This window comes from Cygnus olor, chromosome 19 (genome assembly GCF_009769625.2).
Source record: "Cygnus olor isolate bCygOlo1 chromosome 19, bCygOlo1.pri.v2, whole genome shotgun sequence".
NCBI lineage: Eukaryota > Metazoa > Chordata > Aves > Anseriformes > Anatidae > Cygnus > Cygnus olor.
Window position 1 is genome coordinate 8,298,482 of NC_049187.1, and position 26,815 is coordinate 8,325,296.

A 26,815-nucleotide genomic window follows, 5' to 3' on the forward strand; every position below is an offset into this window, starting at 1 on the left:
ATTGGCTTCGAGGGGTGAGAGCCTGCGGAAGTGGAGGATTCCCCCTGGAGTGTGCACCTCTTGCTGCTCCCTGTTAAGGGAAGGATGAGATAGATGCTGATGCCTTGTGGATTCCGAGGTACTGAAGCTATAATAAATAAGCGACTGGGAGCATTTTTCCCCTGTGAATTACTGCCAGCTGTGCGAGCCTTTGGTTTTCCTACTCTGTCTCCCACTGAATACCGGAGAGTCAACAGAAGTGAGATTACCATCAGGGATCTTGACTAATGCAGGGATTATTGTTGTGGGGGTGGCTGTTTGCATCCAGAAGGCCAACTCTCTGCTTGATCTGTTCCTGATTAGGGTCTGAGGTGGGTCTTGGTTAGCAGAACAGCGTTAGAGGCTCTGCGTATCAGCAGCCGTCTATTTTAAGGGAAAAAGCGGAAAGTTCCGTTGAGCTGGGGAGGAGGAGGTCTTGTGAAGAGATGGGAGTAAACACCGAGGGTCTTGGGATAACGGCAACTTGCGTGTGGGGCCGTTAGCTGGGGTTAGCTTTGGAGCTGAGCGGGGTCACCCGAGCCTGCAAACCCCCTGGCCCTGTGTTAGCAGTGTTAGCAGTGCTGTTTTCTCCTTCACTGGGGTCCCAGCCCCGCATTGCCGGAGCCAGGAGCAGGAAGCAGCAGCGAGGAGCCCTTTCCCATGCTCCCGCGGCAGCTCGCAGGGAGCCCCCGTTGGGAACCGGCACAGCCCGGCCCCCTCCGCCCCCGCCGCTCCTTCCCTTCCCCGGGCAGCCCGCGGCTCTCCGCTCGCCCTGCCGAGACCGAGGCCGGCTGGGGTGGCTGGCTGGTGGTGCATCTCCGCCAAGAAGCCGTGTCGGTGACCCCCAGCACGGCCCCAAAGCCATAATGTGGCGGTGGTGGCCTCCAGCAGCCTCCAAGGCGCGATGCAGCAGCGCTCGGAGGACACAGGACGTCCCTCGCTGGCTCCAGGACCTCGTTACCCCGAGCTCCTGCAGGGCTGAGGGTCTTAACCCGGGGTGGGCTCGCTGCTCAGCCCTGCGGGAAGCTTTCTGCCTGCAGAACCTCAGCACATCTCCTGGGAGCTGCCCCGACCGCTCCCTCAGTCCAGAGGGACCCAAGTGTCCTCCTGTGTTGGCCGGGAGTCACTCGGAGCTCGGCTCCTGCACTAGCACAGCGCTCACTGATCTGTGCCCAACACCCCCCCGCTGCATCTCTGCAGCCCCCACACCTCCAGCCCCAGCTCCCGGAGCATCCTCGGGGCAAAAAGGAGCGAGAGGAGTCTGGGGAAAAAGAGCAGGAATTCGGGTCTCCCACCCACTCTTCCAAGTGAACGCAAAAGCAGGCAAGTGGCCATACCCCAGCAAAGGGGCAGAGTTCAAGAGCACAGTTATTTTTAGTAGTAATTTTGGAATGGAAAATGCTTTTCAGCTTAATGAGCTTGTTTCTTATATCCTTTTAAAGAGCTGCTCTTTAAACCAGCTGGTTAAATGGTGCTGTTGTGGTTTTTTTTCGTTGTTGTTGTTTTGAAGGATACTTTGAAGGTTGAGAAAAAGGTTTTGGTTTATGATTTTCTCTCACTGCCTTAGCAATGTTATACTTTGCCGTGTCCAGGTTCTGAGAGTGAAGTGAGCTGCTCCTTTTGGCTTCTGTTTTCTGAAGCCGTTCCCTGTGCAGACTGACTGCATGCAAATGTCTCAATCCACTCTTTAACACTCCATTTCCCTGATGTTACATTTCTTAGCATCACAGCTGTATTTTGCCTATCTTAACAATAGCAAACATAATATTCAAGTGAAACGTTGAAGAAAGCGCCGCCGTTTATTTCCGGTAACGCAGCTTTTGAGGTTGTTCACGACAATAAAAAGCTGCATGTTTGAGAAAAGGGAGGCACGGCTACACGAAGGCGAAGCAGAAGGAACACGGTCGGAACTGGTTTCCTCAGCCATCGTGGCATTTTCAATATAAACAGGTACCTCAGGCATAAGCACTTCAAGATGCCTCTGATGCACGGCTGAGATGTAGCTTCATAAAAAGGCAGCAGAGCCCAATAAATTCCACCGCTGGTGAAACGGAAATCCCCAATAACCCTCCCCCCAGCACTTCATAAATAAAGCAGCCACCCACTTGTAGGCTCGGGGAAAACGGAGCAGGTTTGGGTCTTGGAGGCCACCAGAGCCTCCGGGCTCTCCAAGAGGACGGAGGTGAGCCGGGGCACCCTGCTAGCGGGACAGCATCCGAGGCAGCTGGGTCAGGTCTTCTGAAAGGCAGAGGGCTGGGTGTGGAGGCCACCCTCATCTCCCAGTGCTCCAGTGAGGCTGGGCTGGGCACGTGGGGCCTCAGCTGCCCGTCTGTGAAATGGGCGCAGCCGCGTGCCCTGAGAACCTTGGGCCTCCTGGTGATGGGGCCAGGGCTGAAAATCTGCCAGGGTCCCCGAAATCTGCCTGGGTTGGAGTGGTCTGGAAAGGGGCATGAGCCCCGTGTGCCTCTTCTGCCATCATCTGCCATGGTTTTTGCACTGCCCAGGGACGAGGTCGAGTGCCGGTGCCTGCCCTCAGTGTGCCACTCTCCGGATCCGTCCCCCAGAGAAAGACCCATTCAGTTACGTTCTGGTGGGAGTGAATTATTCTTCCCCCTCATCCCCCGAGAAAAGGAACAAAGCCCAGCCAGTCGCCCATGTTATTGTTCCTGGAAGGAGAGGGTTTTGTCTCAGACACAAGCCCTCCTCTCTCTTGAGGCAGGGTAATTACAAGCTGATGGAGCCTGCAGCTCTCTCCGAGCAAACAAGCACGCCTCTGACACCGCTGCTGATGGGGGCACCTCGGCCACTGCCTCGGTGGAAAGCCCCATTCCCTCTGTGCCTCTGGCTTCCTACATTAAAATCCGTTGAGCACAGAAGCTCGGGGGTCCCGAGCACAGGGACAGCAGGTTGGGGTGCCTGTGGCTTTGGCCGTGGCAGGAGCCCACAGCCCTGTGCTCAGCACCCTTTGCACGGGTCTGAGCTCTTCAGCAAAATGCTGCTGAATCAGCGTCGGAAACACCAAGTTGGTTTTCTGCTTGCATCTCTCACCAGGCTTTAGGAGCAGAGCTTGCATTTGAAATCTTTCTCTTTCTTCAAGCTAATTAGGCTGCAGATCACAGCATCAGATTTCTCTTCACCAGCCAGAAGCTTGAAAAGGAAAGAAACCTTCTGCCCGAGGACGGGGATCCCGGGGCATTCGCACGGCTCAGAGAGCAGGGGCTCGCTGACAGGGGCACGAGGCTTGGGGAGCAGTGACAGCAGGGGTTTCTCAGCAGAGTCTTCCTCGTCACTGCAGCGGGTGGATCCTGCATTATTTTCACATCAGCTCTTGGACCTGGGCAGCTGAGGTTCTTCTGCAGCCCACGGGATGAGGCATTTTGGTTCTTTCAGAGGGAGAAGCCACCAAGAAGTGGTCTTAGCGCACGTATATTGCTGTACCGCGGCTTGGGGGAGTGCAGATGGGCTTGGGATCTCGAGATGAAAAGTGACAGCAACCAGCCTCGGGCAAGAAGAAGCCAAATGAAGCGGAATAACGTGAGCGCCTCTTCGTCAGGTGCCATGGCAAACACAGGCTTCTGTCCTTGGCTCGGCTGAGACATAGCTGGAGGAGGCGCGGCCGCCTCCGAGAGCTCCCCGACTGCAGCATCTTTTTTCTCCTCAAGTGCATTGCAAGTTTTAAATGCTTCCCTTCTGTTAGGAAAATCAGACTGAAAAAAACAACCTCTCAACCATACGAGTCTCCTTGAAGAGAAATAAAAGCATCGGCACGGCCGTCAACACAGAAGAGCCTGCAGAAGCTGGTCTCTGAGAACACAGCATGTTGTACGGGGCTGGTGCAACAACAGCTCGGCCCTGCTCTGGGGACAAACCTGCCCCTCTGTGTCACCCTAAATACAGAAATTGGCGTCAGTGGGACCTGCACAGTGCTAAGGGCGTGCAGCCGGGGCGGTGAGGGCGGCAGGGGACGAGGACGCGGCTTCTTTGGGTGGTCTCGCTGCTTCCATTGCAGACAAGCCCTGTGGTCTGTCCTGAGCAGCCTGTCCATGCCGAGAGGAGCTCGGTGCTCCCTGTCGAGGCTGTAATAATGTGGTGGGAGACGGGAGAGCCTGGGCAGCAGGGAGGTGTTGCCAGCCCCTCGCCTCGTTGTCACCAGAAAAGAGCAAAAAAAACCCAGCTGCAGTTTGGGAAGGTCCTTGTGGGTCACGCAATCAAGTGCCTGGTTATTGCAGGGCTATTTAACCCTCTTCTCAAGGTGCTCCTGAATAGCAGCTGGATTCTCCTTACTCCCAGCTAAGCACAAAGTCGCGGTGTGGAGGGGAAATGGATGCTGAGCAAGAGGAGGGAGCCAGCAGCGCCAGGTCCCCTGAATTACCGCGCTGCGTAGCCTGACCTTGCTGGTCCTGCGAAGCACCATGTGGGAGACTGGAGGGAGAAGTACCTTGGGGCCTCTCCACGGTTGAGAATATTTATTTTTTCTTAAATATATGTTGATTGTGTCACCAGGGAGAATTCGGGTTGGAGGAGCCGGTCACGGAACCCCTCTAGTTTTTTGTTTTTAACCTTTGTACCTGGAGAAACAGCAAACCCCCATGAGCTGACAACATTCGTGAGAGGAAGGGACAGAAATCCAGCAGAAGCAACGAGAACCAAATGATACAATGATCTTTCTAAATTTTACTGTGTTACAGGGATGGAGCACCATCCATCCCGGCCCCCAAGACTTCTGGCAAGCCGAGAAGAACAAGGTATTTCAGTACTGCCAGACAAGCTGCCATGCAGCTACCACGTTTATATTCCTCTCTTTTTATTTTTTATTTTTTAAGATAAACAAAACCAAATAACAAAGCCACAAGGAAACGCAGCTCCAAATCAAGCCCATTTGAATTTTTTTTTCTTGTCAGCTCCACCATGGGGCTTTTTTTGATTAATCCCTGGTGGGAGTGGGGAGTGGACTCCAGAGATCCGGTCCTAGGTCTTTGTGGTGAGGTCTTTATTTCTTCCTCACTGCTGAAGATTTGCCTTCACACAAAAAATCCCGTACTGAATAATAATAGTAACAAAAAAAGTAGCTGATTTGCTTGAATCCTTGCTCCCTCTTTCCTCCCCCCTACCCCACCTACTGTGTTTTTTTCCTATATTTGGAGAAATGATCCCTGTATGTCGGACACAGGGACGTGTCCCTCAGCACCTCTCCTAAGAAAGAGCACCATCCTGCCACCTCTCTTCCATCTATCATTTATATCAGCTGGATTCAGCCCCATCGCTAGCAAGTACCGTCGCGTGCCCTATAAGAGTCACTCTCCCCAAAACCATTGCAGTGAATCTGACTCCGCACATCCAGGAATGTGACTGTTGCTGTTGGTGGGGCTGAGGTCTGCAGATTTAAGGCTTTGAGTAGCTGCTGTACCTGCAGACCTCTGCAGCACTTTCCCACAAATGCCGGTGTCCAGCCCAGCCCTGGCAGCTGAGCTGGGGGGTGCATCTCGGGCTGGTCCCACTGGTGGAAACTGGTGTCAGGCAGCCGCGCGCAGAGCCAGGAACCACACTTTGTACCTCCATCTGTGTGTCCTGTGCACCTGGGCATCAGGTCTTTGGCATTTGAGTCGTTTTATAAAATCCCATTTTCCAAGTTTGCCTTTCTCTCAGGCTTTTCTGTTGTTCAGTAGCTGTTTTATCTCTTCTTATGTGCCCAGAGGAGCTCTGGGGTGTCTGTGCTGTTGAGGAAGGGCTGGCATTAAGCAAAAATTTCTGGTCTTTTTATGACTGAGAAAACAGGAGTGTGGGTGGGTGTGGGGAGAAATTTCATCAGGATTTGATGTTGGCCTGAGAAAGTAAAGAGAAGAATCTGAGCCAGACAAGGTCCAGATGGACCAGAGCCACGTCGCAGATCTGAGCTTTACCAGCAGCAGTCTACCTGGCCCTGGTCAGCCAAGCTGAAAACACTGTGTGGGCCTGGGGAGCCTCTGCAGCCTGTGAAGTTAAGAGCAGCTTGCAAAAATAACCTCTTACTTTGTGCCTGAGAGCTTTCTGCCAGCAAACAAAACGTCCCGTTGGCGTGCAGCAAACCGCAGGCTGCAGCGCCGCGGCAGGAGGGCAGCCCTCACCGACCAAGCTGGCGAGGAGATAATGCGACCAGTGTCTGTACAGGGCTCCTTTAGCACGTGTTTTAATTTCCTGGCTTTTAAGAAATAAGTTTTGTGTTATAGATTTTATCCTTGTGGTTGGCATAGAGCTGGTTTCACCAGTTCCCTAAGGGTCTCCTTGTGCAGCTCCGATGTCGCTGGAACAATGCCTGTGCCCCTGCTGCTCATATAACCAGGTTCAAATTCAGCAAAGAGGTAAAGTGTTAGGATAATTGATAATAAATAGCAGGCCTTTTACGTTACTGAGTGCCTCGGTCAGTCCTGAACAAAGAGCCGGGGAAGTTGTCTCTGGTGACAAGCGGTGGAAACTCCTCTTGCTCCAGCGGTTCCCACCGTGCTGTGCCGGGCAGCAGTGGGGTGTGGACAAGCAGGGGATTTAGGGCATGTAACATTAGGATTGAGAAAGAGATGGTTACCCGTGTAACTGTCTGCGTGGAGCTGCTTTCCAGGTTTAGTGAAAGCTCGGTGCCGGTTTCAAAAGGAGCTGGTTAATAAGAATGTTATTAGCATCTAACGAGCCGTTTTCATCTGGGTGCTCGTAGACATGAACTCATCGGCACGTGACATGCTTCTGGCTAAGTTACTCCTTGCGCAGGCTTTGGGACAGGTCTCTCCTGTCGGTTTGGAAACTGCCCTGAGACGAAGGCTGGATCAGGGTTTGCATGGGGCGCGTGAGAGCAGATCCCTGCTGCCGGCGGCTGCTCCCACGGTGGCAGCGTCCTGCGGAGCCCCGCAGCGGTCCTTGGCATCACTGCTGCCCCAGGGCACTAGAGGCAAGGCGTGACCTCCGTGGAAACACAGCACCGACAGGCTCAGGAGATGGACAAATTCTATTCTCTTTAGGGTTCCCTTATGCTATCAGTTCACCTCATTTTCTTTCCCCACAGCAGTGCCCACCCTGGGACTTCCCAAGCCTGACCCGCACTGAGCACGGTGGTGGCGAGGTCAGGTTGGAGAAAAAGGCAGCTGACATGTGTGTGCTCCTGCAGGTCACAAGGACTGAGGATGCTCTGGGTTTTCAAGGCTCCCTGGAGCTTCAGGGTCCCAGCTTGACCACGACACCGTGGCCGGGAGCCCCGGGCTGACGCTGTCCTTTTTCTGTCCGTTTCCAGCTGTCCAGGAGGAGAGGCAGCGGGGGAAAGACCGCAACGAGAACGAGGTGGAGTCCACAAGTAGCGCCAACGAGGACATGCCCGTGGAAAAAATCTTGGAAGCTGAACTCGCCGTGGAGCCCAAGACAGAGACATACATTGAAGCGAACATGGGCTTGACGCCGAGCTCGGTGAGACACCTCTGTCCCCTGGGCTCCATCCCAGCACACAGGGCAGGGCGAGCATGGGGGGGGCTCAGCATTGGCGTAGCACGAGCACAGCAGCGAGCCTGGGTCGGGGCAGGGTTAATTTTTGGGAGAAGAGCTGTGCAGGGCTCCAAAATGCAGATGAGCTCAGGTGAAAGGCTGAGGAAAGCAAAGCCCTGCCCTGTGCAGCCAGCAGTGCTGGTACTTTCCTGTCTCAGACACAGCGAAGGGTGCTCTGTCTTCAGCTGCAGAGAGGAACATGTGCTGTAAGGCGTAATTAAAAGGACCCAAAGGAAAGGTTTTGCTTTAGTTAACAGCCAGCAGCGCTAAAAAGCAGGAAGACAGCCCCTGCTCTGATGAGCTCATAGTCCAGTCAAGCCCGTAAACAGACCTTTGTGGCTGAAGTGCAAAGAGATAAGGGCTGTAAAACGGGGTGTGACTTTCCAGATGCCGAATTATACAGCTGCTTGCCTGTAAGAAGAGAAAACCTGCAGAAGTTTGCTCTCAAGTTCCCTTCGCATTTGGAAGCTTGTATTATAACCGGGCCTGCTGGATGCAGCGGGGCTCTAACGGGACCTTGTGCAGAGAGGAGAAAGCTGATGGAATAGGAAAGAGTGGGAGGCTGTGAGGTGGGAAACTGTCTTGCTGTGCTTTCTTAGATTCCCTTATCAGCGGGTGATAGCCTTGCTTTGAGAAGGCCTCCCTGCAAAGCAGCTACCTCCAAACGTGAGAGCCAACCTATCTGAAATTTGGCTCCTAGGGCAGACCATGGACAAAGCCCTCGTAAAGATCCTTATTGCAGAGAAAGTACGTTTAGGCTAATTACCCCCACCCCTACCATACCAAGGGACTGGAAGCCTGAAAGAAAAGAGAAGGGAGGGGGAGAGAAAGAAAATAAATTGTCATGCACCACTGTGTAAGCGCTTCGGGGCTGGGGTCCGCTGCATGTGCTTGATTTCCCATTTGCCCACGGCGATGCCTTCTGGCAGGCACGGGGGAAGCAGCAAGGGGCACTGCTGCTGCAGGGTGTCAGCTGGGGCTGCAGAGGGCTTAAATCACCCCAAAACCCCGCTGGAGCTAGTGCCAGGCTTGCTGCTGGGCAGGGAGAGGCCGGAGCACGGGGCGTCCCCTGGGCTGCCCAGCGTCCCGTGGGATGCAGCTGGGCTGGGTGAGCAGGCAGCGCAACCAGGAGAGCAGGAACATCTGGGGAAATACCCCTCTGCTTTTCCTATTGCTCCGTGCTGGGCATCTGTGGGGCTGAGACGATGAAATTTCTGGGAGACGGAAGGCCTCTGCAGTATTTATTTTCTGCTACAATAGTACTTTATCTCTTACTTCATGGGAGGCCGGAGGACTGAGCCAAAGTACCGCATCTAGCAGGGCTTAACAGATCTTGGAGCCAGTGCTTGCTCCGTGCAGGGATCTAAGTCTTGGCTGCTTCTGTGAGATGCTCTCTTTGACCTTTACCTGCAAGGGGACTTCATGGCTGGGTCATTAAGTGAAGCTTTTTGCTGTGTAAGGCTTCTTGCTAAGGACAGGGAGGACTCGTGTGAAGCTCTCCAGAAGCAGATTGAGGGGAAGGTGCTCACCTGCCTCTGTGGAGCTTTTTTGGAGGAAAGCAGCCCCGCCGTGGTTAGCGGAGGGCTGGGAAAGGCTCTGACGGCTATCAGGATTAAAAATACTTCAGGGGAGTTGTAGGCAGCGTTGGAAAACAAACCCCAGAGAGGGAGGTGAAATAAATGGCTTCGTCTGGCACTGCATCTCCTCAGCCTCTTGTAGCAAATTGAAAGCTGGTTCCTGCATAATTCAACACGCATTACTGTGAACAAGGATGTGTGTTGCATCTAAATAGAAGCAGGAGGCTTGTTGAAATGCCCTATTATTGTCGAGCGGCTTCTGTCGATGAGGTGACATTTGTAGCAGGTTTAGCAGATGTATGAGATCAGCAGCTCGCGGGACGAGGCCACCGGATGAGGCGAGGCAAGACGGAGGAGCTGCCCTCCTCCCAGCCCTCCCCAGAGGGCCGACGTGATGGAAAGACAGGCAAATTCAGTCCCTAATAGACGGGGGTAAAATACAAGCTGTTTCCCGTTAGCCTGGTGTGTTGGGTCCTTTTATTTGTGCCCCTGCACCTTTGTACATCTGTTTTGGGCGCTGCCAGCAAGTTGGGGAGCAAGGACCAAGCAAGCGCAAGCTTGCGAGGACGTTTCCATTGTGCTGTGCCTGGCTGGGATGGAGGTGGCAGCACATAGACAGAGCTAACACCTTCCTCTTCCAGCTGGTCTCATCTCCGTGACTGTCACCTTCCTGCCATCGTCCCCTCTTGGCTTTGCAGGCTGGCGCTGGCACTGGTTTTGGCCACCTAGCAGAGCGTGGCACCAGCCGTGGGGCTTTGGCACAGTTATTGGAGCCGATAAAAGGGGCGGGCAGGGGTGGGCCCGTGGTTCTAGGGCAGTGCCAAGCCTCGGCATTTCGATAAGCATCACTGAAACACTCCTAATTGCACCTGGGAGCCCCCAGTAACAGCTCTTCAGCCGCCGCAAATAGCTGCTAATTGGGAGAGTTGGCAGGCTGCTGACTGTGGCAAAAGGGATAAAGCCCCTGGGAGATTCCCACAAGCTTTCGGTGACTGTTGCTGCAGGATTCATCCGTGCCACATCCCTGAGATCGCTGTGTCACCCCCTGCCCCTCAGGAGCAGGGCAGACCCTGGGCAGCAAGACGGGGCGCGAGGGTGGCTTCGCCTCTGCCCCTGCACTCCAGGAGCTGAGGATCTGGGCTCCTGCTGCACAAGCACCACCGTGGATGGGCTCCTGGCCACTGAAAAGCAGAGCCTGTAACTGAGAGATGTTATTCCCATTAGCTCTTAATTGGCCTTTAGCAGCTGGTTTCAAGTCACAGTTTTCTGGAAGATGTCTCCAAGCTCCAGTTTTCCAGAAGGATCAGGTGCCCGCGTGTCCTTTCCTTCTGTCACACTCCGGCACCGTGCCCTTGCTATTTACTGCAGGAGGGGATTTGCTTTCTGTGCATGGGGATGGTTTCTAGCACCACGACGTAGATCCCGTCCTGGATTCAAGCGGGGCCCTTCAGACCGTGGGGATGACACTTTTAGCTGCCTCTCAAGCTACAGCAATTAAAATTCTGCCAGGAAGCCCTGCGGTAGTTCCAGGAACTGCGATCTGAGGTGTAATTAAAGGCCGGGCCCCTCGCTGAGGCTTCGGGTGGTGCCGAGAGCCAAGCACAGCTCGTGCTGCTTGCGGAGCACCGGGGCTACAGCCGGGGCTGTGGGACCAGAGCTTGGCTTGCTGCATCAAGGCGAGTGCTAGAGGCGACCTGCCCAGAAGCAATCCTTTGGGAAAAACATCCAACTTTCCTAAAATACCACTCTGCAGCCACCTGTCGTCCCGCGGGTCAGGTTCGGCAGGAGCACACGGTCTCCCCAAAGTCGTGTCCTGCTCCGGGGCATGCAGGGCTCCATCCTTCTCCTGCCCCACGGGATCCAGGATCTCCAGCCAGCCGCTGACCGAACCTGGGGGCTCCTTGCAGCCCCTCTCCCAGGCCAACTCTGATCCCCAGTACTAATGGTATGGTTATGCTGGGCTGAGCCGCAGCCAGTGCAGGGTGCCCCCTCCCAGCTCTCCTGCAAACACCTCTGGATGCTGCCATTCCCCATGCTTCCAGTGAAAAGCTCCTGCAGAGCTCCTCCTTGCACCCAGCTTAGGCTTTTCCTGTTGTCCAGAGGAAATCCTGCCCTCCTTCCCTTCCTCTCCTGGGGAAGAGCCCAGTCCTGGCTCACTTCTCCTTCCCCAGGGATGAGCCCCAGCTCCCCCAGAGCAAGACCCACCTGTGGCTGCACCCTTTGGGGAGCTGCTGGAGTGAGCAGGGGAAAATCCCCTTAACGATCTCCCTGCTCTGCAGCTGCACTGCTGCCAGCCCATGCCATCCATCTCTGCAAGCAACAGGTGAAAATACTTCGAAGGCGGGTGCCCCCATGCTTGCCAGATGCTGGTTATTTTAAGCCTGGAGAAGGGGAGATGCTGGCTACTGAGGCATAGAGGTGGTGTTTGCTGCCAGGGGACGGCAGAGTGACCCAGGCGGGGGTCCCTGGGGATGGCTCTGTGGAGCAGAGGGAGGCATCGTGTGCCTTGGACTTTTTCCCTTTCTCAGAGCAGCGTTTCTCACCTCCCTTTGGTTTGTGAGTGCTCGGTCAACTCTCTTGTAACACAGCCAGCAAGGGAAGCAAGAAGAAGAAGCGATTACCTCCAAGATGATTTATTCTCCAACCTCCTTCCTTTTTCCTTTTCAGTCCCGTGGGGACCAGCACATTGCTGGTGGCATGCCCATTGTGGTGGCATCCCCACCTCCTGCTTCCTCCGTGCCACCCGGTGAGCAGCAAGCACCTCTGCCCCTCTGGGAGAGGTGCTTGGGTACGGGGCCAGCAGGAGGGGAATGGCCTCATCCTGCTGAAGCTGGGCTGGTTACAGGGGGAGCTGGTGTAGGGTCAGCTCCTGCCTCGGCTGTGCGCATTCCATGCTCCGTCCCCGCGCGATCCAGAGGTGCAGTAAACGCTCCTCCTCCGGGTTTGAAACTGCTCTTTTAAGGACATGGAAGAAAAATAATTGCACGATCAAAGCTGCTAGGTATCAGCAGGGATTACAGCGGGATGTGTGGAGGGGCTCATACATCCCTGTCCGGAGAGGTAAACCGTATATACACACTTGGACTAGCGAGGTCTGTCTTCGCCAGGGTTAGACGGTCTCTTCCAGTTCCTAATCACGAGCCCACTTGAGCTGTTAGCAGTTCCTTTAAACAGGGATTTGGTGTGTTTAGGCTGACTGTCCTCCTTGAGAGCAGATGGTTTTTGTTACTGGATAATATTTCAAAGGGAAGGGTTTTTCTCTTTTTCTGTAATGCCCCCTCCGTTGCTGTTTGGTGGGGCTGGGAGGTGCTGGCAATGGGAACGTGCACGCTGCATGGCCACGGGGTCCTGTCCTGGCAGATGGTGCCCGCGTGGAGTGAGCTGGTCTCTTGGTTGGTGTGATGGATGCTGGATCTCAGCACACCTGGGTCCTGCTCTGGAGCTCACTAAAACCAGCAAAAGGCATGCGGAGGTGAAGCCAAGCCACCTCCTTTCCCTGTAACTCCAAACATCCACTTGTGGGGTCTCCCAGATTTGGGGCCTTTTCCCGCAGCAGGGAGGCAGCAAACCCCTTCGCTGCTCCTCCAGCCTCTCCTCTCCTTCCTTTTCCCGAGCCTTTCAATCTCCTTCTCTTTGCAGCCCAATGACCCGGTGACGAACATATGCCAGGCAGCCGACAAGCAGCTCTTCACCCTGGTGGAGTGGGCCAAGAGGATCCCCCACTTCTCCGAGCTGCCCCTGGACGACCAGGTCATCCTGCTCCGAGCAGGTGAGTGCAGCCCCGCGGGCGCCACGTCTCACCGGTGACGGGTATCGCGCTGAGATTTAGGTCCCGGCAACTCGCAAGTCATTAGCTGGTTCTGAGTAATAGCCTCTGATAATTCAATCGCTAAATAGGATTTAAAAAGCCCCAAGGGACGCGTTGCTGAACGTGATCCAAAATGTTGCACCAGCTGCCAATCGGCTGAAAAATGGCCCGGCTTCCTCGCGGATGAGCGAGGCGCTCGGAGATGTGCGCTGGGTTCCTCCCGAGCTGGGACTTGAAAAGACCAGGGGGCTTGGGACTCCACGAAATTTCATCGAACGACGACGTTTGATCATAATTAAAACCAGAAGGAGGAGAAAAATATATCACCCTCCCTCTCCCACCCACCAAGATGAAAATAAGTCTTTGGGTTTATTTTAAATTTCCTTATGCTGCAGGGGGTCTGCAGGAACGGAGGCGCTGGGAGGTTGCAAGCGGTTAGCTGGGAAAAGGGTCTTCTTTGCAAGCCCCAGCTGCTGGCAGGTTATGCACAAAGACTGGGGTGAGCAGGAAAGCAAGAGCAGACTTGAGGAGGATGCATTTTAGGTGTGAAGCTCTTTGTGTAGCTCCAGTCATCAGATAAGTGATTAAAAGGGCTTTGGCTCAATGCTCCCTGAAACAAAGGGGCCGGCAGGTTGTCAGTGGGACTTGGGAAACCGCTTCCAGCAAATGGCGAACTCGGTGTGAAGGATAAAATAGGGGGAAGAAAAAAAGAGACCTTGGCATTTGTCTGCGGTACCCAGCACTCAGCTCAGCAATGAGAAAAACCAACCTGGACTTGCAGAGGTCAGGAGTTACGGAGAGAGCAGGGTGAGCGGGTGAGCTGTGCGGCTGAACCCGAGCAGGCTCGGGATGCTGAAATCCCTGGCAATTTTAAAGTTCCTCTTGTTTCCCTGGAATGCACTTTTATAGGGAATTTTAGAGGGGAAAGCCCTGCAGGGTGTGTGCTCCTCTCGCTGCTCTCTGACCTTGTGTTATCGGCCTCTGTAGAAGGGACACTGCTGCTCCACCTGGGTGAATTTCTGGCTTCTCTCCTGTTTGGAACGTGCATGCCCCCAAATAAATGCCTTTGAAATTGGGCAGCAAAATGCTTTAAGAGCCAGGTGCTCCTCAACTCGAAATGTAGGAACTAGCTCAGCCCAAGGGCTGTGCAGGTTGCTTCAGGAGGAGGTAGAAGAAGGGCTCCGGAGTGGGATGATGATGGGATTGCTGTTTCCTTCTCACCACGCAAACACCAGCTGTCACTCTGTTTAATAACACCGACTGTTGCCCAAATGCATGAATCTTAGAATTTCTGCAATTTCTTGCTGTCAACCAGTATCACTGCGTATATACAAGTACCCTGTCCCTCTTGCAACCCCTCTGCAGTCCTTGGCCGCAGTGATTTTGGGGTGACGAAGCCGCGCCGTTTACTGGTGTGGGTTTTCCACCCTTCTAGTTTTACTGAAATATGAGTTTATAGGCGTGTTTTGTCTCGTGGTTACAGCGAGAGGCTGGGAAGGGAGCCTTCGGGGGGTTTTGTTCTCCTGTTGGCCTTGCTCCAGGCTTGGGCAAGTCCCCTGGCCTCGGCGGACGGCTGCCGCCAGACTCCTGGGGGAGGCTTTTGGGACTGGGGCGGGTTCCTGGAGCTGGCTGGGGGCCCTCTCTGGCGAACACAAAAAACATGGTTTTGAAGAGGGTCTCCAGAGCCTCTTGAGAGCGTGGATGAGCGGAGGGACGTGTCTCTGTAGTGGGCTTTGAAATGAAGGCTTTCTGCAGAGATGGCAGGGAAGGACTGGATGCAGACAAAAAGCTGCCTTTTCCTTTTGTGGGGCGGAAACAAAACCCAAAACAATAATTCAAGGTTTCCTTTTCTCTTGAAAAGACAGCTAAGGAAAGCTGAACCGGAGGCTTTCTGACCTGATGTTCTCTCCTCTCTGTTGGTGCTTATCGTGGCTGGCCCCGAGCTGCATCCTTGTGGGGCCGCTCGTGGGGTGTGAGCAGACCCCGTCGTGTCCTGGGCTTTATCAGGACCCTGCAGCTCAGCACCAGGAGCAGCCCCCGTGGGCTCCCTGCTCCAAGCGCCTCTGCTGGGGCCTCAGATAACCTCCCCCAAGTCTTTTAAGCTGTGGCTCCATCTATTATTGAGTGGTGAGAGCGGCCTGCGGAGAACAGCTGCCCATGAAATATTTAAGTATTAAAATTTAGCTAAGAGCGTCAGCCGGGCTCGCTCAGGCGTCCTTGGAGGCAAAACTAAGTGGAGCACGCGGCTTCGGGGGAGCAGCACTGGGTTGGCCGGCAGCAGCTCTCCTCTGTAATCCTGAATCATTTAAAAACCTTCCCTCTTCCAGCTTTTTGGAGGAGAGGGAAACCCAACTTTTGAAACCTCTTTTCCTTCAATTTTCCTTCTCTGCGTCGAGGCCAGCCCGGCAGAGGCTACGTCTCTGGTTCATTTGATAGCGCCCTGAGGGGGAACCTGGCAATGAGGTGGGCTCACGTGGAGGACGCTGCACTGCCAGGTGCCTTTGGGTACCCTGTGGCACCCAGATCATCCCCAGGGGTTGCAGCCACCTCGTTTGAGGAGCAGCCCCAAGCCACCACCTCTCCTCCATCCTCCTTGGGTTTCGCAATGCTGCAATCCCTCTGCAAGTGCCAGGCCTCGCCCAGTAAATAGGCAAGTAAATGCTCCCTTGATTGGGGTGGAAACATCCTGTGGCCACTTAGGAAACAGTGAACTTTATTCCGTGTCAACATTTCTAATGGCACAGCCCATCTCTGCAGCAGTAAGTAAATACAGCACACGTGGACCTTGTATTTATGCCAGTCAATGAGAAAAGGCATGTTTCTGTGGCAGGAGAGATGAAGGATATACTTGCATTGTTTTTCCAGCCTGCAAAAAAAAAAAAAAAAAATATCCTGAGATTTTGGACCCTGCCAAGCAACCCTGGGTCCTGGACACGAGAACAGTTTCAGGCTGGGTATGTCAGCCCCACGATGGGCGTGAGCCTCCCTGGGGCTGTAGAAGACCCATCCTGTCTTGTCAAAGATGCCTCTCCCGCCTGAAAGTCACCAAAACATCAACCCTTCAAACTTTACAGTGTTTCTTCTTGTTTGGGGTTTGTTTCAGGCATTTTTGAGCTCAGCTGGAAACAGCTTAATGAATTTGAAAAAGGGATGAAAGGGGAGCTGGAGGGTGGGGAGGGAAGTCGCATCCTCCTTCCCTTCCCATCCGAGCTGCTTCAGACTGCTCCTGCGGGGTCCAGGCTCTGAGGACACGTGTTTTCCTATCCCCTGAAGTGCTATATCCAGCAATAAGGCACAAGCTGATGTCCAAGCAGCTGTCACTGGCCTGGTTATGGCTGTGGGACATCCATGCCGCAGGGTGGTGAGGGGAGCGTCGTCCCCTCCAGATGCAGATGGCAGAACCTTGCCTCTCACCGAGGGTTTTCACGGCCCTGTTTTAGCAGAGAATGAACCTCTGTGCCCCATTAGGGCTTGAAAATGAGCCCAATTAGCTGATAGGAAGCGTTAATAGCTCTTTAACTGCTCAGGGGCAGGGAGTATGCGGTCAGACCAGGGGCTTGGCACCCACTGGGGGGTTCGCAGAGAGAGGAGCAGGCATTGCACCCCTGCCTGCAAGGTTTAGAGAGGAAACTGCTTTTCTTGGTAGCGTTGTGTTTTTAGTGCATTTGTTCCTTAGCAAGTTTTTCCTTCCCTGACATCCACAAAAGGGTCGGCTCCCCCCTGCTATCCCACATCCAGCCTAGGGACCCCAGCAAAGGCGGCTCTCGGGTGCCTTCCTCCTCTCTTAGCCATTAGTGCCAGGGATCCCTGAACCCGCTGAGGACCCCGTGGCTCTAACCTGCGGCCTTGGTTGTTTTCTCCTCCCCAGGGTGGAATGAGCTCCTAATCGCCTCCTTCTCCCACCGCTCCATAGCCGTGAAAGACGGGATCCTCTTAGCCACCGGGCTCCACGTGCACCGGAACAGCGCGCACAGTGCTGGCGTCGGGGCCATCTTTGACAGGTGGGAAGATGGAGGGGATGGATGGTAGGGGAAGGAATCTCAATCCCTCTTGTCTAGACGTCCCTATCCCCATCCCCATGCCAAGGCGGGTGTCCCACGTCCCCATGTGCAGGCAGAGGAGCGGCTCCTGGCCGCCCCGTCCTTCCCACGACGCCCGGTCCCCGCTCTTGGACCCGCAGAAACCACCAAGCAGTCACTTTGGGACTGCCCGGAGCAAAGCAGAGCTTCTTTTCAGATGCCTCCTCACGTTAACGAGGGGGCTGCTCCTTTATTTCTTCTCATCTTTAATTGGATCAAGACGTGATTTTGTTTTCGCAATGAAAAAACAGCACCACAAACAGCCGGCAGGTTCCGGGTGCGTGTCCCAAGGGCTCGTTAATCTCGTGCTTTGGAAAAGCATTTTAAAGCAAGGCTTCCAGAGTGTTTGACCCACAGCGTGGCTCCAGACACCGCGTAAATTGCAGCTGATTTCTCTGCCTGAGACTCATCTCGAGATGCCTGAGCTGAAACCAAACCACTTTTTGCTTTTTCGCTTTGCAAGGAAATTGCTCTTTGGGCCCGGGTGACATCATTTGTTTCCTGTGAGGTCATAAGTGCAGGATCATGACTTCACTGCAGGAGCTAACAGGAAAAACTGGGCAATCAGTGGAAAATATTTCAAGACCGGCACCTGCAGAAAGAGCAAAGGGAGTAATAAAAATTACCGGCAGAGGAAATTGCTTTTAGATACCTGCTTTCTTTATTATTATTTTTTATTTTTAGGCAGCTTTCTCAGGTGCCAAAGCTTCTCAGTGAATGCACGGAGCCAGTTTTTACGGTCCCTGTTGTATCTCACAGGAACTATCGATGTTCCTAATGAGCTATTTTTGATACAGGAGGAAAATGAGGGCATATCCTCAGCTGGTATAAACGAGCCCCGTCCCAAGACTTTATTAAACGTGCACCAGCGGACCTCGCTCTGGGTCTGACACCTGTTTTTCTTTTTGTTTGGTTGTTTTTTTTTTCTATTTCTTTTTAATGCTGACGCCTGTGATTTTTGTGTCCTTTGCAGAGTACTGACAGAACTCGTGTCAAAAATGCGAGACATGCAGATGGACAAGACAGAGCTAGGCTGCCTGCGAGCCATTGTCCTCTTCAACCCTGGTACATGCAGTTACCTCCTCTCCGTGCCCTACGCCTCTCTTGGCTGATGCTGCGTTCTTCGGGCTCCTTTTGTTGCCTGTAAAGCTCGATTGCAAATAACTGTGGGCGCTCCTGAGATCAGGGCAAGAGGGATGAGAGGCGAGAAGGAAAGTCAAATTAAGTGCCACCTTACAGCCACCTCCTGTGCAGCTCGGGTGGGTCAGGATCCATGCCCAGCACTGCACCCAAATTCTCCAGGGCTCCTTCCCAAGGGCTGTCCTCCCCTCCCTCTGCTGAGCTGGAGGGGCTTTGATTTGATCCACGTACACGTTCTTCCTATTTACAGCATCCCAGCTGACTCTGTAAAAAGAAAGTTCTGGTGCTTTAGGGAGCTGTTGCTAAATGGGAGCAAAAATGAATGTAGACAACCTTTAAGGCAAAAGCATGGAGCAGGGCAAAGTCAGAACATGAGTGTTACTGTCCTCTGTTCTGATCTCAGTATCCAAGGGGGTTTATTAGCTGGCTTTCTGGAAGAGTCCTCCGCAGAGCCTGGGGAGGGTGAAAGGCACGAAACTTGCTCGTAAAACACACAAGAACATTTTTGTCTGCAACTTGCTTAGATTTACGGAGTGCAGCGGGCTTTCCCACTGCCTGCTTTGCCCTGTTGGCCCCAGCTGCCCAAGGGGCAGGGTTCATCCCTGCCCTTCCTGCAAGCCTTTGCTGCACTGGGAGGTGGCTGCTGTCCTGTAGATGCCCCTACTGGGGTTTTCCCTGCGTTTTAGTGTGGGTCAGTGCAGAGCAGACGCAGATGTGGCCGAGGACAGAGGCGCTCATCTGGGGCCCCCCCCACCTCCCTGCTCTCTGCAGGAGCGTGGTTTGTGCCCAGGCACTGCTCGGTCCCTGGCCTTTCCCACTGTCCCCATGCCAGGCATTCAGGCAGGGTTCGGTGCCGTGTCTTGTTTTTGCTTTTCTGTTTGACCTTTTTTTTCCCCCCCTCATAATCACCAGTAATTTATCGTCTGTAATTTGGGATTAGCCCTATATGGCAAAAAAAAAAAAAAAAAAAAAAGGAGGATCTGGAGAGGTTCCCGTTGCACATGTGCCTGCGATATCAATGGCCTGAGTGTCCCTTTCCCCCTGCTAAAACCAACTCCTCACCACCTCGAGGGACCTGCCGGGGTGGGGATTTTTCTTATAGCCCCACTGCAGCGCTTTGTGTTAGAGGGACAAATCCCCCAAGCCCATGCCTCAATGGGGTCTTAAGGCCTTTGAGGTCTGTGACCACTGCAATGAGCCCAAATGGTCGGGATAGGGCTATGAGGTGGGGTAAAAGGGATCTGTGGTCACAGGGCAAACCTTTTGGGGCTTGAATGCTTCGGGAAGGTGTCGGGGTCCTGCTCGTGTACTCGGGGTGTAGGTGCCACATCCCTGCCGTGCCTTGCTCTGGTTTGCACTGGTGCTACTGGGAGGGGTAGAGGTGGCTGTGCACCCCGGGGGGTGTATGGGGAGGGGGTGCCTCGCCTCCCTGCACACCTCGAGGCTCCTGGCTGACGCTCCTTCCCTTGCCTTTCAGACTCGAAAGGTCTCTCCAACCCAGCTGAAGTCGAGGCGTTACGGGAGAAGGTGTACGCGTCGCTAGAGGCGTACTGCAAGCACAAATACCCCGACCAGCCCGGGAGGTGAGTTGCTGCCGGCCGTGCCCCGTCTCACTGCCACAAAGCCCCGTGCTGGGGTCACTGCAGCCCTGGGGGGGGGGTCCCGGTGCCATCCTCAGGGCTGCAGCCCGCAGCGTGCGGGTGCTGGGTCCCGTCTGCACCGGGCTCTCGCTCTGTTCCCGCATCTTCTGGGAGCGAGCAGCTCTCTGCAGAGGCAGCTGCTCATTTGTGCCCCCCTCCAGCTGTGAAAATCCCCCGGAGAAGTGGAGAGAGGTCCTTAGCCCTGTGCTTGCAGTCGCCGAGCACGGGCCGTGGCAGTTCCCGAGGAGCCCCAGCTCCTCCAGCCACAGCGGTGGGCTGAGCGCATGGGGGAAGGGGTATCGTTTCCCTTCTGGAAACCACGGAGAGCAAACCACAGTGCAAACAAGACACACACGGAGTTAATTTTCAGTGGCAGATGAGCATCATTGCTGGGAAGTGAAAGCCTCAATTGAAGCTCTTAGCTCCCCTCCCCGCCTCCCCCAATCCAGCTGGGAATGGGAGGGGGAATTAGGAATGCTTTCCTGGAGCTCTCCGGAGCTGAGTGGGCGCATTTTCCCAGTTACAGCCCGAAGCTGGCAACTGCCAGTTCAGTTACTGACAGTCATTTGAGAAACCAAGCGAAGCACTGGAAACTGCTGCCGGTTTGTATCGCTGCTGAGGCTCGAACGCTGGGAAAAACAGCCCCAGCAACCGGGATTTGCATCTCACCTGCATTCCTGGTCTTGCTGGTCTGGGTGGTTCAGAAAAACAAGGATGCGCTTAAGCAGAGAGTAAAGTGAACAGAACGGAGCCTCAGAAGTAATAGTGGGCCTCTTTTTTCTCCCTTTTGGGTATCAAAGTGCTGGCAGATGAAAAAAAAGAGACGGGTTGTTGAGAGGTTTCTAGGATGTTCATGGCTGGCTTGTGGAAGATAAAGGTCCTGTTGGGTGTTCTTGATTTTGGCAGTGAGGAGGGAAATGAGAGAGGAGCACGGTGCACAGGGCAGGGATGATCGCCTCTGGTGCCCTGGGCAGTGTGTGTGGACGCCAGTCCGACTCTGGAGCCGAGTCCTCTTCCTGTAAAACGTGATTGAATTGCACCTCCTCAGCAAGTCCCCGGCCCCTGGACTTGGCAGCTGTGGAGTTTTGGGAGAGCTCTGCACCGCTTTGGGCTCCGAGCAGGCAGCCGGCCGTAAATGGCACAAGGAGAGCTGCGCTGGGGAATGCGGCCAGCAGCTCTCCCGGATTATTCCCCCGCTGGGAAGCGCTCTTAGCCTCGCACAGGCATCCAGTGTGTGCTGCAGCTCTCGTGCGCCGCTGCTCGCTGCCTCGCTCCTGGCTGGGGGGCACCGGGCAGGGGGACGCCGTGGGGACAGCCGCGGGAGCGTGTGGCTGCTTTTCGTTGACCAAAAAACCGCTGTGAAGCTGCCGGGCACCCCTGAGGAAGGTCACTGAGGCACCACCCAAGATGTGTGCCCCAGGGGGCAGCCCCAGTGACGTGGGCTGTGTAAGGGAGCTTTGTGGATCCCGTAGCCTGCAGCAGGGGCTCTGCAGTTTGGTCTTGTTGGCTTTGAATGACCTCGGGGACCTCCTCGTGTGATCTGCACGCCCTGCTTCGCCAAAACCTTTAAGGGTAATCCTTGAGGGCAGCACGTGGGAGCTGCACTGAGCGTCGCTGGCCTTGCTGCCTCTCCTTTCCAGCACAGGACCGGGCTGCGATAAGCCCCAGCGGCTGGGGAGGGTTAACCGGTGGGCTGGGAGGCCAGGGTTGCACAACAGCTAAGGGAAAGGCTCTCAGGAGCTCTCTCCATCTTCCTGGTCTCATGGCACAATGTGATCACCATCTGGGGCTGGAAACAAGTTCTTCCTGTGGTTGAGCAAACGCACGGAGCAGCGTCGCAGGCGCTGCACATCCTCCCCTGCTCCCCGCCGCGGCCAGCGCCGAGCCTCCACGGGTGCCCACGGCGCACGCCTTCGGCCTCAAACCAACCCTCGAGGGCTGCCGGGCACCCTGCAGACACCCAAAGGGAACTTCTCTGCGGCAGCAGGACGGGGGGAGGCGTTCCTAGGAAAAACCAAGCCGTGCTGCCTCCACGCCACCCCCTGCTCCTTCGCCAGGGGGGCACGGCGTGTACGTGACACGGAGCAGCCGCGGGTGAGCGGGGCCGATTTCTCCCCTGGCACGTTGTCGTGCTGCTGGCTGGTTATCTCACGGTTAAACGTATCGGAGGGCCGCAGCCATCATCTGGTTTGGTTTAAAGTGAAACTTCCTGAATGGGATGGTAGGACTGATTTGTTTTTCCTGGCTCCGGTCCCGCTGTTCTCGCCAGCTCAGCAGAAAAAAAAAAAAAAAAAAAAAAGAGAAAGAGAAGTGTGCATGCATGTATAATATCGGTATGTTTGTGCATGTCTCTCTCTTTGTGTTCTCTGAAGTCCCCCTCTCGCTGGGCTGGCTCGGTTCTGGCCTTTGCTTGTGTCGAAGCCCTAATTGTGCAGCAGTAAAACCAAAAAAAAAAAAAAAAAAAAAGCGCTGCCAGCGATTAAAGGGCCTCTCTCCCTTTCTGCACGCCGGGACGTGTGCCCCCCAGCTGGCTGCGTGCCCACCGTGGGGTACGGGTGGGCAGGATGGGGGCACCCCTGGGTGTCCCCGCGGGGGCTGCAGGGCGGGCGCGGGGCTCGGTGGGCGCCGGGAGCCGGCTCGTGCAGCGCGGTCGGCTCTCCCCAGCCCCCCTGGCTCTCCCCTCCTTGCTGTCAGCGCTCTTTGCGAGCGTGGTGGGTGCGACCTGAAAAGCGTCTCCGCCGGGCAGGCTGGGGAGAAAGGGCTTTTGTTCGGCTGGGGCTCGGCGGAGCCCCGCGTGCCGGGCGGGGAGAAGGGGAGCCGGGGGCTGGCACCCCGTGTCCGGTCTGGTTTGCAGCCCTGTCTCCAGCTTCTGCTTCCAGAGCTCCCATCCGTCTGCTTCCATCGCCTTAACTCATGCAGCGCCTTCAGCCTGGGGCTCAGCTGATTTTTGGCCGTGCAAGAAGCCCCCCCCCAGGGCTGCGTGGAGCTGCCTGGGAGGTGCCAGTGCCCGCAGCAAAGGGGCATGGTGCAGCAGAAGCTGACCGCCTCTGCTGCCCTCTTTGCACCTCCTCCATCCCCTGGCTGCAAGCAGAGAGGTGCCGTAAGCTGCCTGCACCGCTCCTTGGGTCCTTGTAGGGACCCTTGTAGCAACCCCACAAGCACCTGGGGGTGCTGGCTGGGCGGTGAAGCCCGTGCATGGCACAGACGCACGGAGCCGGCCGTGCGCCCAGCCCAGGGATGGCCCTTCGTGCCGTGTTTTCTCTCTCTGTGTAGCTACCGGCAGATGTTTGTTGTGAATATCCACCGTGAGCTCCTGATCTTCAGGGCTGGGGACGTAATTAATGATTTCCCGTAATGATTTCTCTGCACAGCTCTGGGTGTAGCCCCATGGCTTTGGTGGTAGAAGTTGTGTCCAGCTCCGAGCAGGAGCAACCACAGAAGCTCTGCACGTTGGTGCTGCCAGTTGGATGTCTAACCATGTCGTGTCTCCTGCCCCCAGGTTCGCCAAGCTCCTGCTCCGGCTCCCTGCCCTCCGGTCCATCGGCCTGAAATGCCTGGAGCACCTCTTCTTCTTCAAGCTAATAGGCGACACGCCGATCGACACCTTCTTGATGGAAATGCTGGAAGCGCCCCATCAAATGACTTAGAGAACTGCTGCTGGGTCAGTCCCTCGCCCGGCCGGGGCCTCGCGGGGCTCCGTCCTCTGCTTTCTCCTCCTCCACCCCAGCCCCTTCCCTCCCTGCCCTCCCCGATGCTGGAGGCACCGTCCGAGCTTCTCCGCGCGCTCCCCGGGGCGACCCCCCCGAAGTCCTCGCCGCCTCGCCACGTTGACCCTTGTCCGTTTGCTGTCACTGCTGCGTCTAAAGACCTGATCCGCTGTTGCCCTGCGGTAGATGTAGAGAAGTGGGGGACGGAGAGCTTTGCCCCGGCGCCCCGTGCCGGGTGGCGCTGCCACGGGAGCTGGGGACGGTGCCGGCCCTTTGGGCAGCGGGGGTTTGGACGAGCTGAGGGAGTGGTTCGGCTCGCCGGGTTGCAGCTGGCTATTTTCAGAGGATGGAGGTTGTTTTTTTTTTTTTTTTTTTGAAAAAGAGAAGAGAAAAAAAAAAATAGAATTCTATTTTTGGTTTCTAACTGTTATTAGTAGTCTCGGTAGTTACTTCGCAGAGGGAGAGGCGGCCCTTACCGTGCCCCGTGAGTGAGTCACCCGTGGCTGCGCAGAGCCTTCTCCTTTCACTTAAAAGCAGAGGATTTGGGGTTGAGCTAAATCCCCCCTCCAAATACCCGGTGGCATGGGGACGTCCTCTCCCTCTCTGCCCACCCCAGGGCACCAGGCGCTGCTGCTCTCAGGCCGGAGCTGCCCACAGACACGAGCACAGGTCCGGAGCGCTTGCTTTAAGGCTGTTTGGGACACGGCATCGCCCTTGCTGGGGTCCTGCTGAGAACCCCTGCCCTTCCCACTGCACCCAGCATCCCGGCACGGCCCCGCTCACCAGGCACCATCCTGCTCAATTTAAGGGCTGTTGTGTTGGAGCACCAGGGGCTGGTGCCTCGGCAGTGCTCCCTGTTTGGTGTTTTGGTCCTACCCTGCTCCAGGTTGGTTTTGTGTTTCTGGCTGCTGGGGTGGGCTCGACAAAGCGCCCACCACCCTGACTGCGCCCGCGTGGGGGGTTCGGGCTCGTCCAAGGGCTTGTCGATTCAGCAGCCTTGGTGCAAAACACTGCAGGGCAACAATTAGTGGGAGCGTTTGGTAATTGTGGATGTTAATTAGTGGCGAAGCGGGAATGGGGCTCCCCCTCCCCAGATCTTCCCGTTTGGGCAGGGACGTGGGGCTGGGAGGTCCTGGCTGGAGGGGGATGCCCGGCAGGGGCAGGAGATCAGCCCGGAGCGCTGGTCCCCATCACCTCGCCTTTCACTTTAATCAGGTGTCCCCAGAGCCTGCCTGAGCGCGTGGGTTAAAAAAACAGAGCAGAATGAGCCGGGAAGGCTCCTGGGGAGGGTTTTTCCCCCCGCAGCGGGACAGGACGGTCCTGAGCACATCCCAGGGCGCTGAGAGCCAAGGATGAGGTGCCTGCGGTTGGCTCCAGGCCCAGGGCTCCAGGCCCAGGGCTTCCCCACTGCTTTCATGTCTGCTGTGCCCCAAAGCAACAGAGCATTAGGTCCCAAAGAGAGGTCGGTCTCCGTTTCTCCCTGGGGGCTGTAGCTGCCCCCTCAAACAGCCGCTTTGTGCCTGCAGGGGGACGGAGCGGTGCCGGGCAGCCCCCACCTCTGCTTTGGAGGGGACACAGTTGTCACCCGCCTGTCTCGTCCCGCCTGGCGGCTCCATCCCCTGCAGTTAATAAGGCCATCTCCTCGCTGAATAAATACTCGGGATTTCAGGTCATAACTTTCCCTTAGGCTGGCCTGAAGTGGCGAATCCACAGAGGCGGGGAGGAGAAGCGTTTTGGCTCTGCTTCTCCAGCAGCCTGCATGCCGCCGAAAATATTATTAAACAGCTTCACCCTGGAAGAATTTGCCAAGAAAACTAGGCAAGAGAAACGAAATCTAGCAAGGGTGCCAGTAAACACGAGCAGGCTGCTCCTTGCCAGCGCAGCCCTCGCGCACGCCCGCGCGCGGTGGCCGAGGGCTGGCAGCAGGCGGGGGCGCGCACCCAGGGGGCTCGGCTGGAGCTCGACCTTGCACTATAATAAAGCCGAGCTGTTGTTTGTCTCCGTTGGGTAGAACCACTTTATTTTATTTTTTTTTTTGCTCGGTGAGTTTTTGGAAGGGGATCCGCGAGCAGGTGCCCCCACCCCACCCCATCCCATCCTGGGTAGCATTTAACTCAATATAATTAAAACGCCGTGAGCAGCGGGGTGTCCTCAGCAAAAAGCGTGGTGCAAAGGGGAAGGCTCTGCCAGCAAGGGGCTCTCGGTCAGGACGCACGTCTCCGTGCCTCAGTTTCCCTGCTGGGGCGTTGCATTGGTGTGGTTTGTGACCCCCCCCCCCCATTGAGGAGGGTTTGGGGAAAGGCTGAGCACCGTCCCGGACCTTGTGCTTTCGGCAGGTGTCGAGGGAGCTCCCACATTGCTGTAAATCCGCATGGCTGCTGCTTTCGGTAGAGCTCCTCCGATCCACACCGGCAGCTTTCGGGGTTCTCAGCAGGTCCTGAACACGAACACGGGTGCTCAGCCCCCCGAGCACGACCCCCCCCCGCCCACTCGCCCAGGGTCACCGGCGCAGCTGTCCCCAGCAGGAGGAAAAGCTTCTGTGCGTCCACTGACATCTGCCACAGCAGCCTTAAAGCAACGTGCTTTTGCATGAGTTTGAGTCTTTCATTTGTATTCTTTTTCACTTTTTTTGGCTTTTTATTTTTTTTTCTTCCTCATCATAATAACTATAAATATATTACATGCTTGTTTGAAGAGGTGATACATGGGTAAAAGAAAAAAAAAAAAAGGCACATTATTCACTAGAGAGGTAGGACTTTCATTTAACCAGATCTTAGTACCCTCGCAAAAATCTGGTTTGATTAGGGTGATCTGTTTTTTATTTTTTATTTTTAATTTCCTTTTGTTGGTGGGACAATCTTTAATTTTCTAAAGATAGCACAACCATCAGCTTTTCAGCCACCCGGGCCGTTCCTCGCCGCCTTCTCGTGCGCACGTTCCAAGCCCTGCAGCGAGCCGAGCCGCATCCCGCGGGGCTGAGCGCCGCTGCGGGTCCCACCTGAGCAATGGGCACGTTTCAGCCCCCCCCCGCACGACCGTGGCTCAAGAGCTGATGATGTCCCCATCAGTGACTAGCGTGCATGATCTGTTTTAAGTTGATACATATGTGCGTGTGTATACATGTATGTACTGTAGATATATACACTGTATAAATATCCTCACTCACATATACATATATTATAACCGTAGCAATTACAGACTTCTTTTTTGTTTTAAGTCAGTTCTTTTTTCCTGTTTTTTTTTTTTTTTTTTCCTCTCGTATGTTTTTTTTGCTTCATGTAAGCGAGTACATTGTATCTGAACCCCTTTCCGAATTGGCGTACGCCAAATCTGGATCTTTATGACT

At 55.2% G+C, this 26,815-nt stretch overlaps 1 protein-coding gene across 2 annotated transcripts in view; it reads left to right on the forward strand.

The window, feature by feature from the left end:
- The window catches only part of RXRA (retinoid X receptor alpha), a 99,002-nt gene extending 73,425 nt beyond the window's left edge, over positions 1-25,577 (forward strand). For both annotated transcript variants that reach the window (XM_040531058.1, XM_040531057.1), the window contains exons 5-10: positions 7,274-7,443; positions 12,735-12,864; positions 16,772-16,904; positions 17,956-18,047; positions 19,600-19,705; positions 23,262-25,577. In XM_040531058.1, coding sequence (XP_040386992.1) covers positions 7,274-7,443; positions 12,735-12,864; positions 16,772-16,904; positions 17,956-18,047; positions 19,600-19,705; positions 23,262-23,409 — 779 coding nt within the window. In that variant the 3' untranslated portion in view covers positions 23,410-25,577. The remainder of the gene's footprint in view (positions 1-7,273; positions 7,444-12,734; positions 12,865-16,771; positions 16,905-17,955; positions 18,048-19,599; positions 19,706-23,261) is intronic.
- Positions 25,578-26,815: the final 1,238 nt, after the last annotated feature.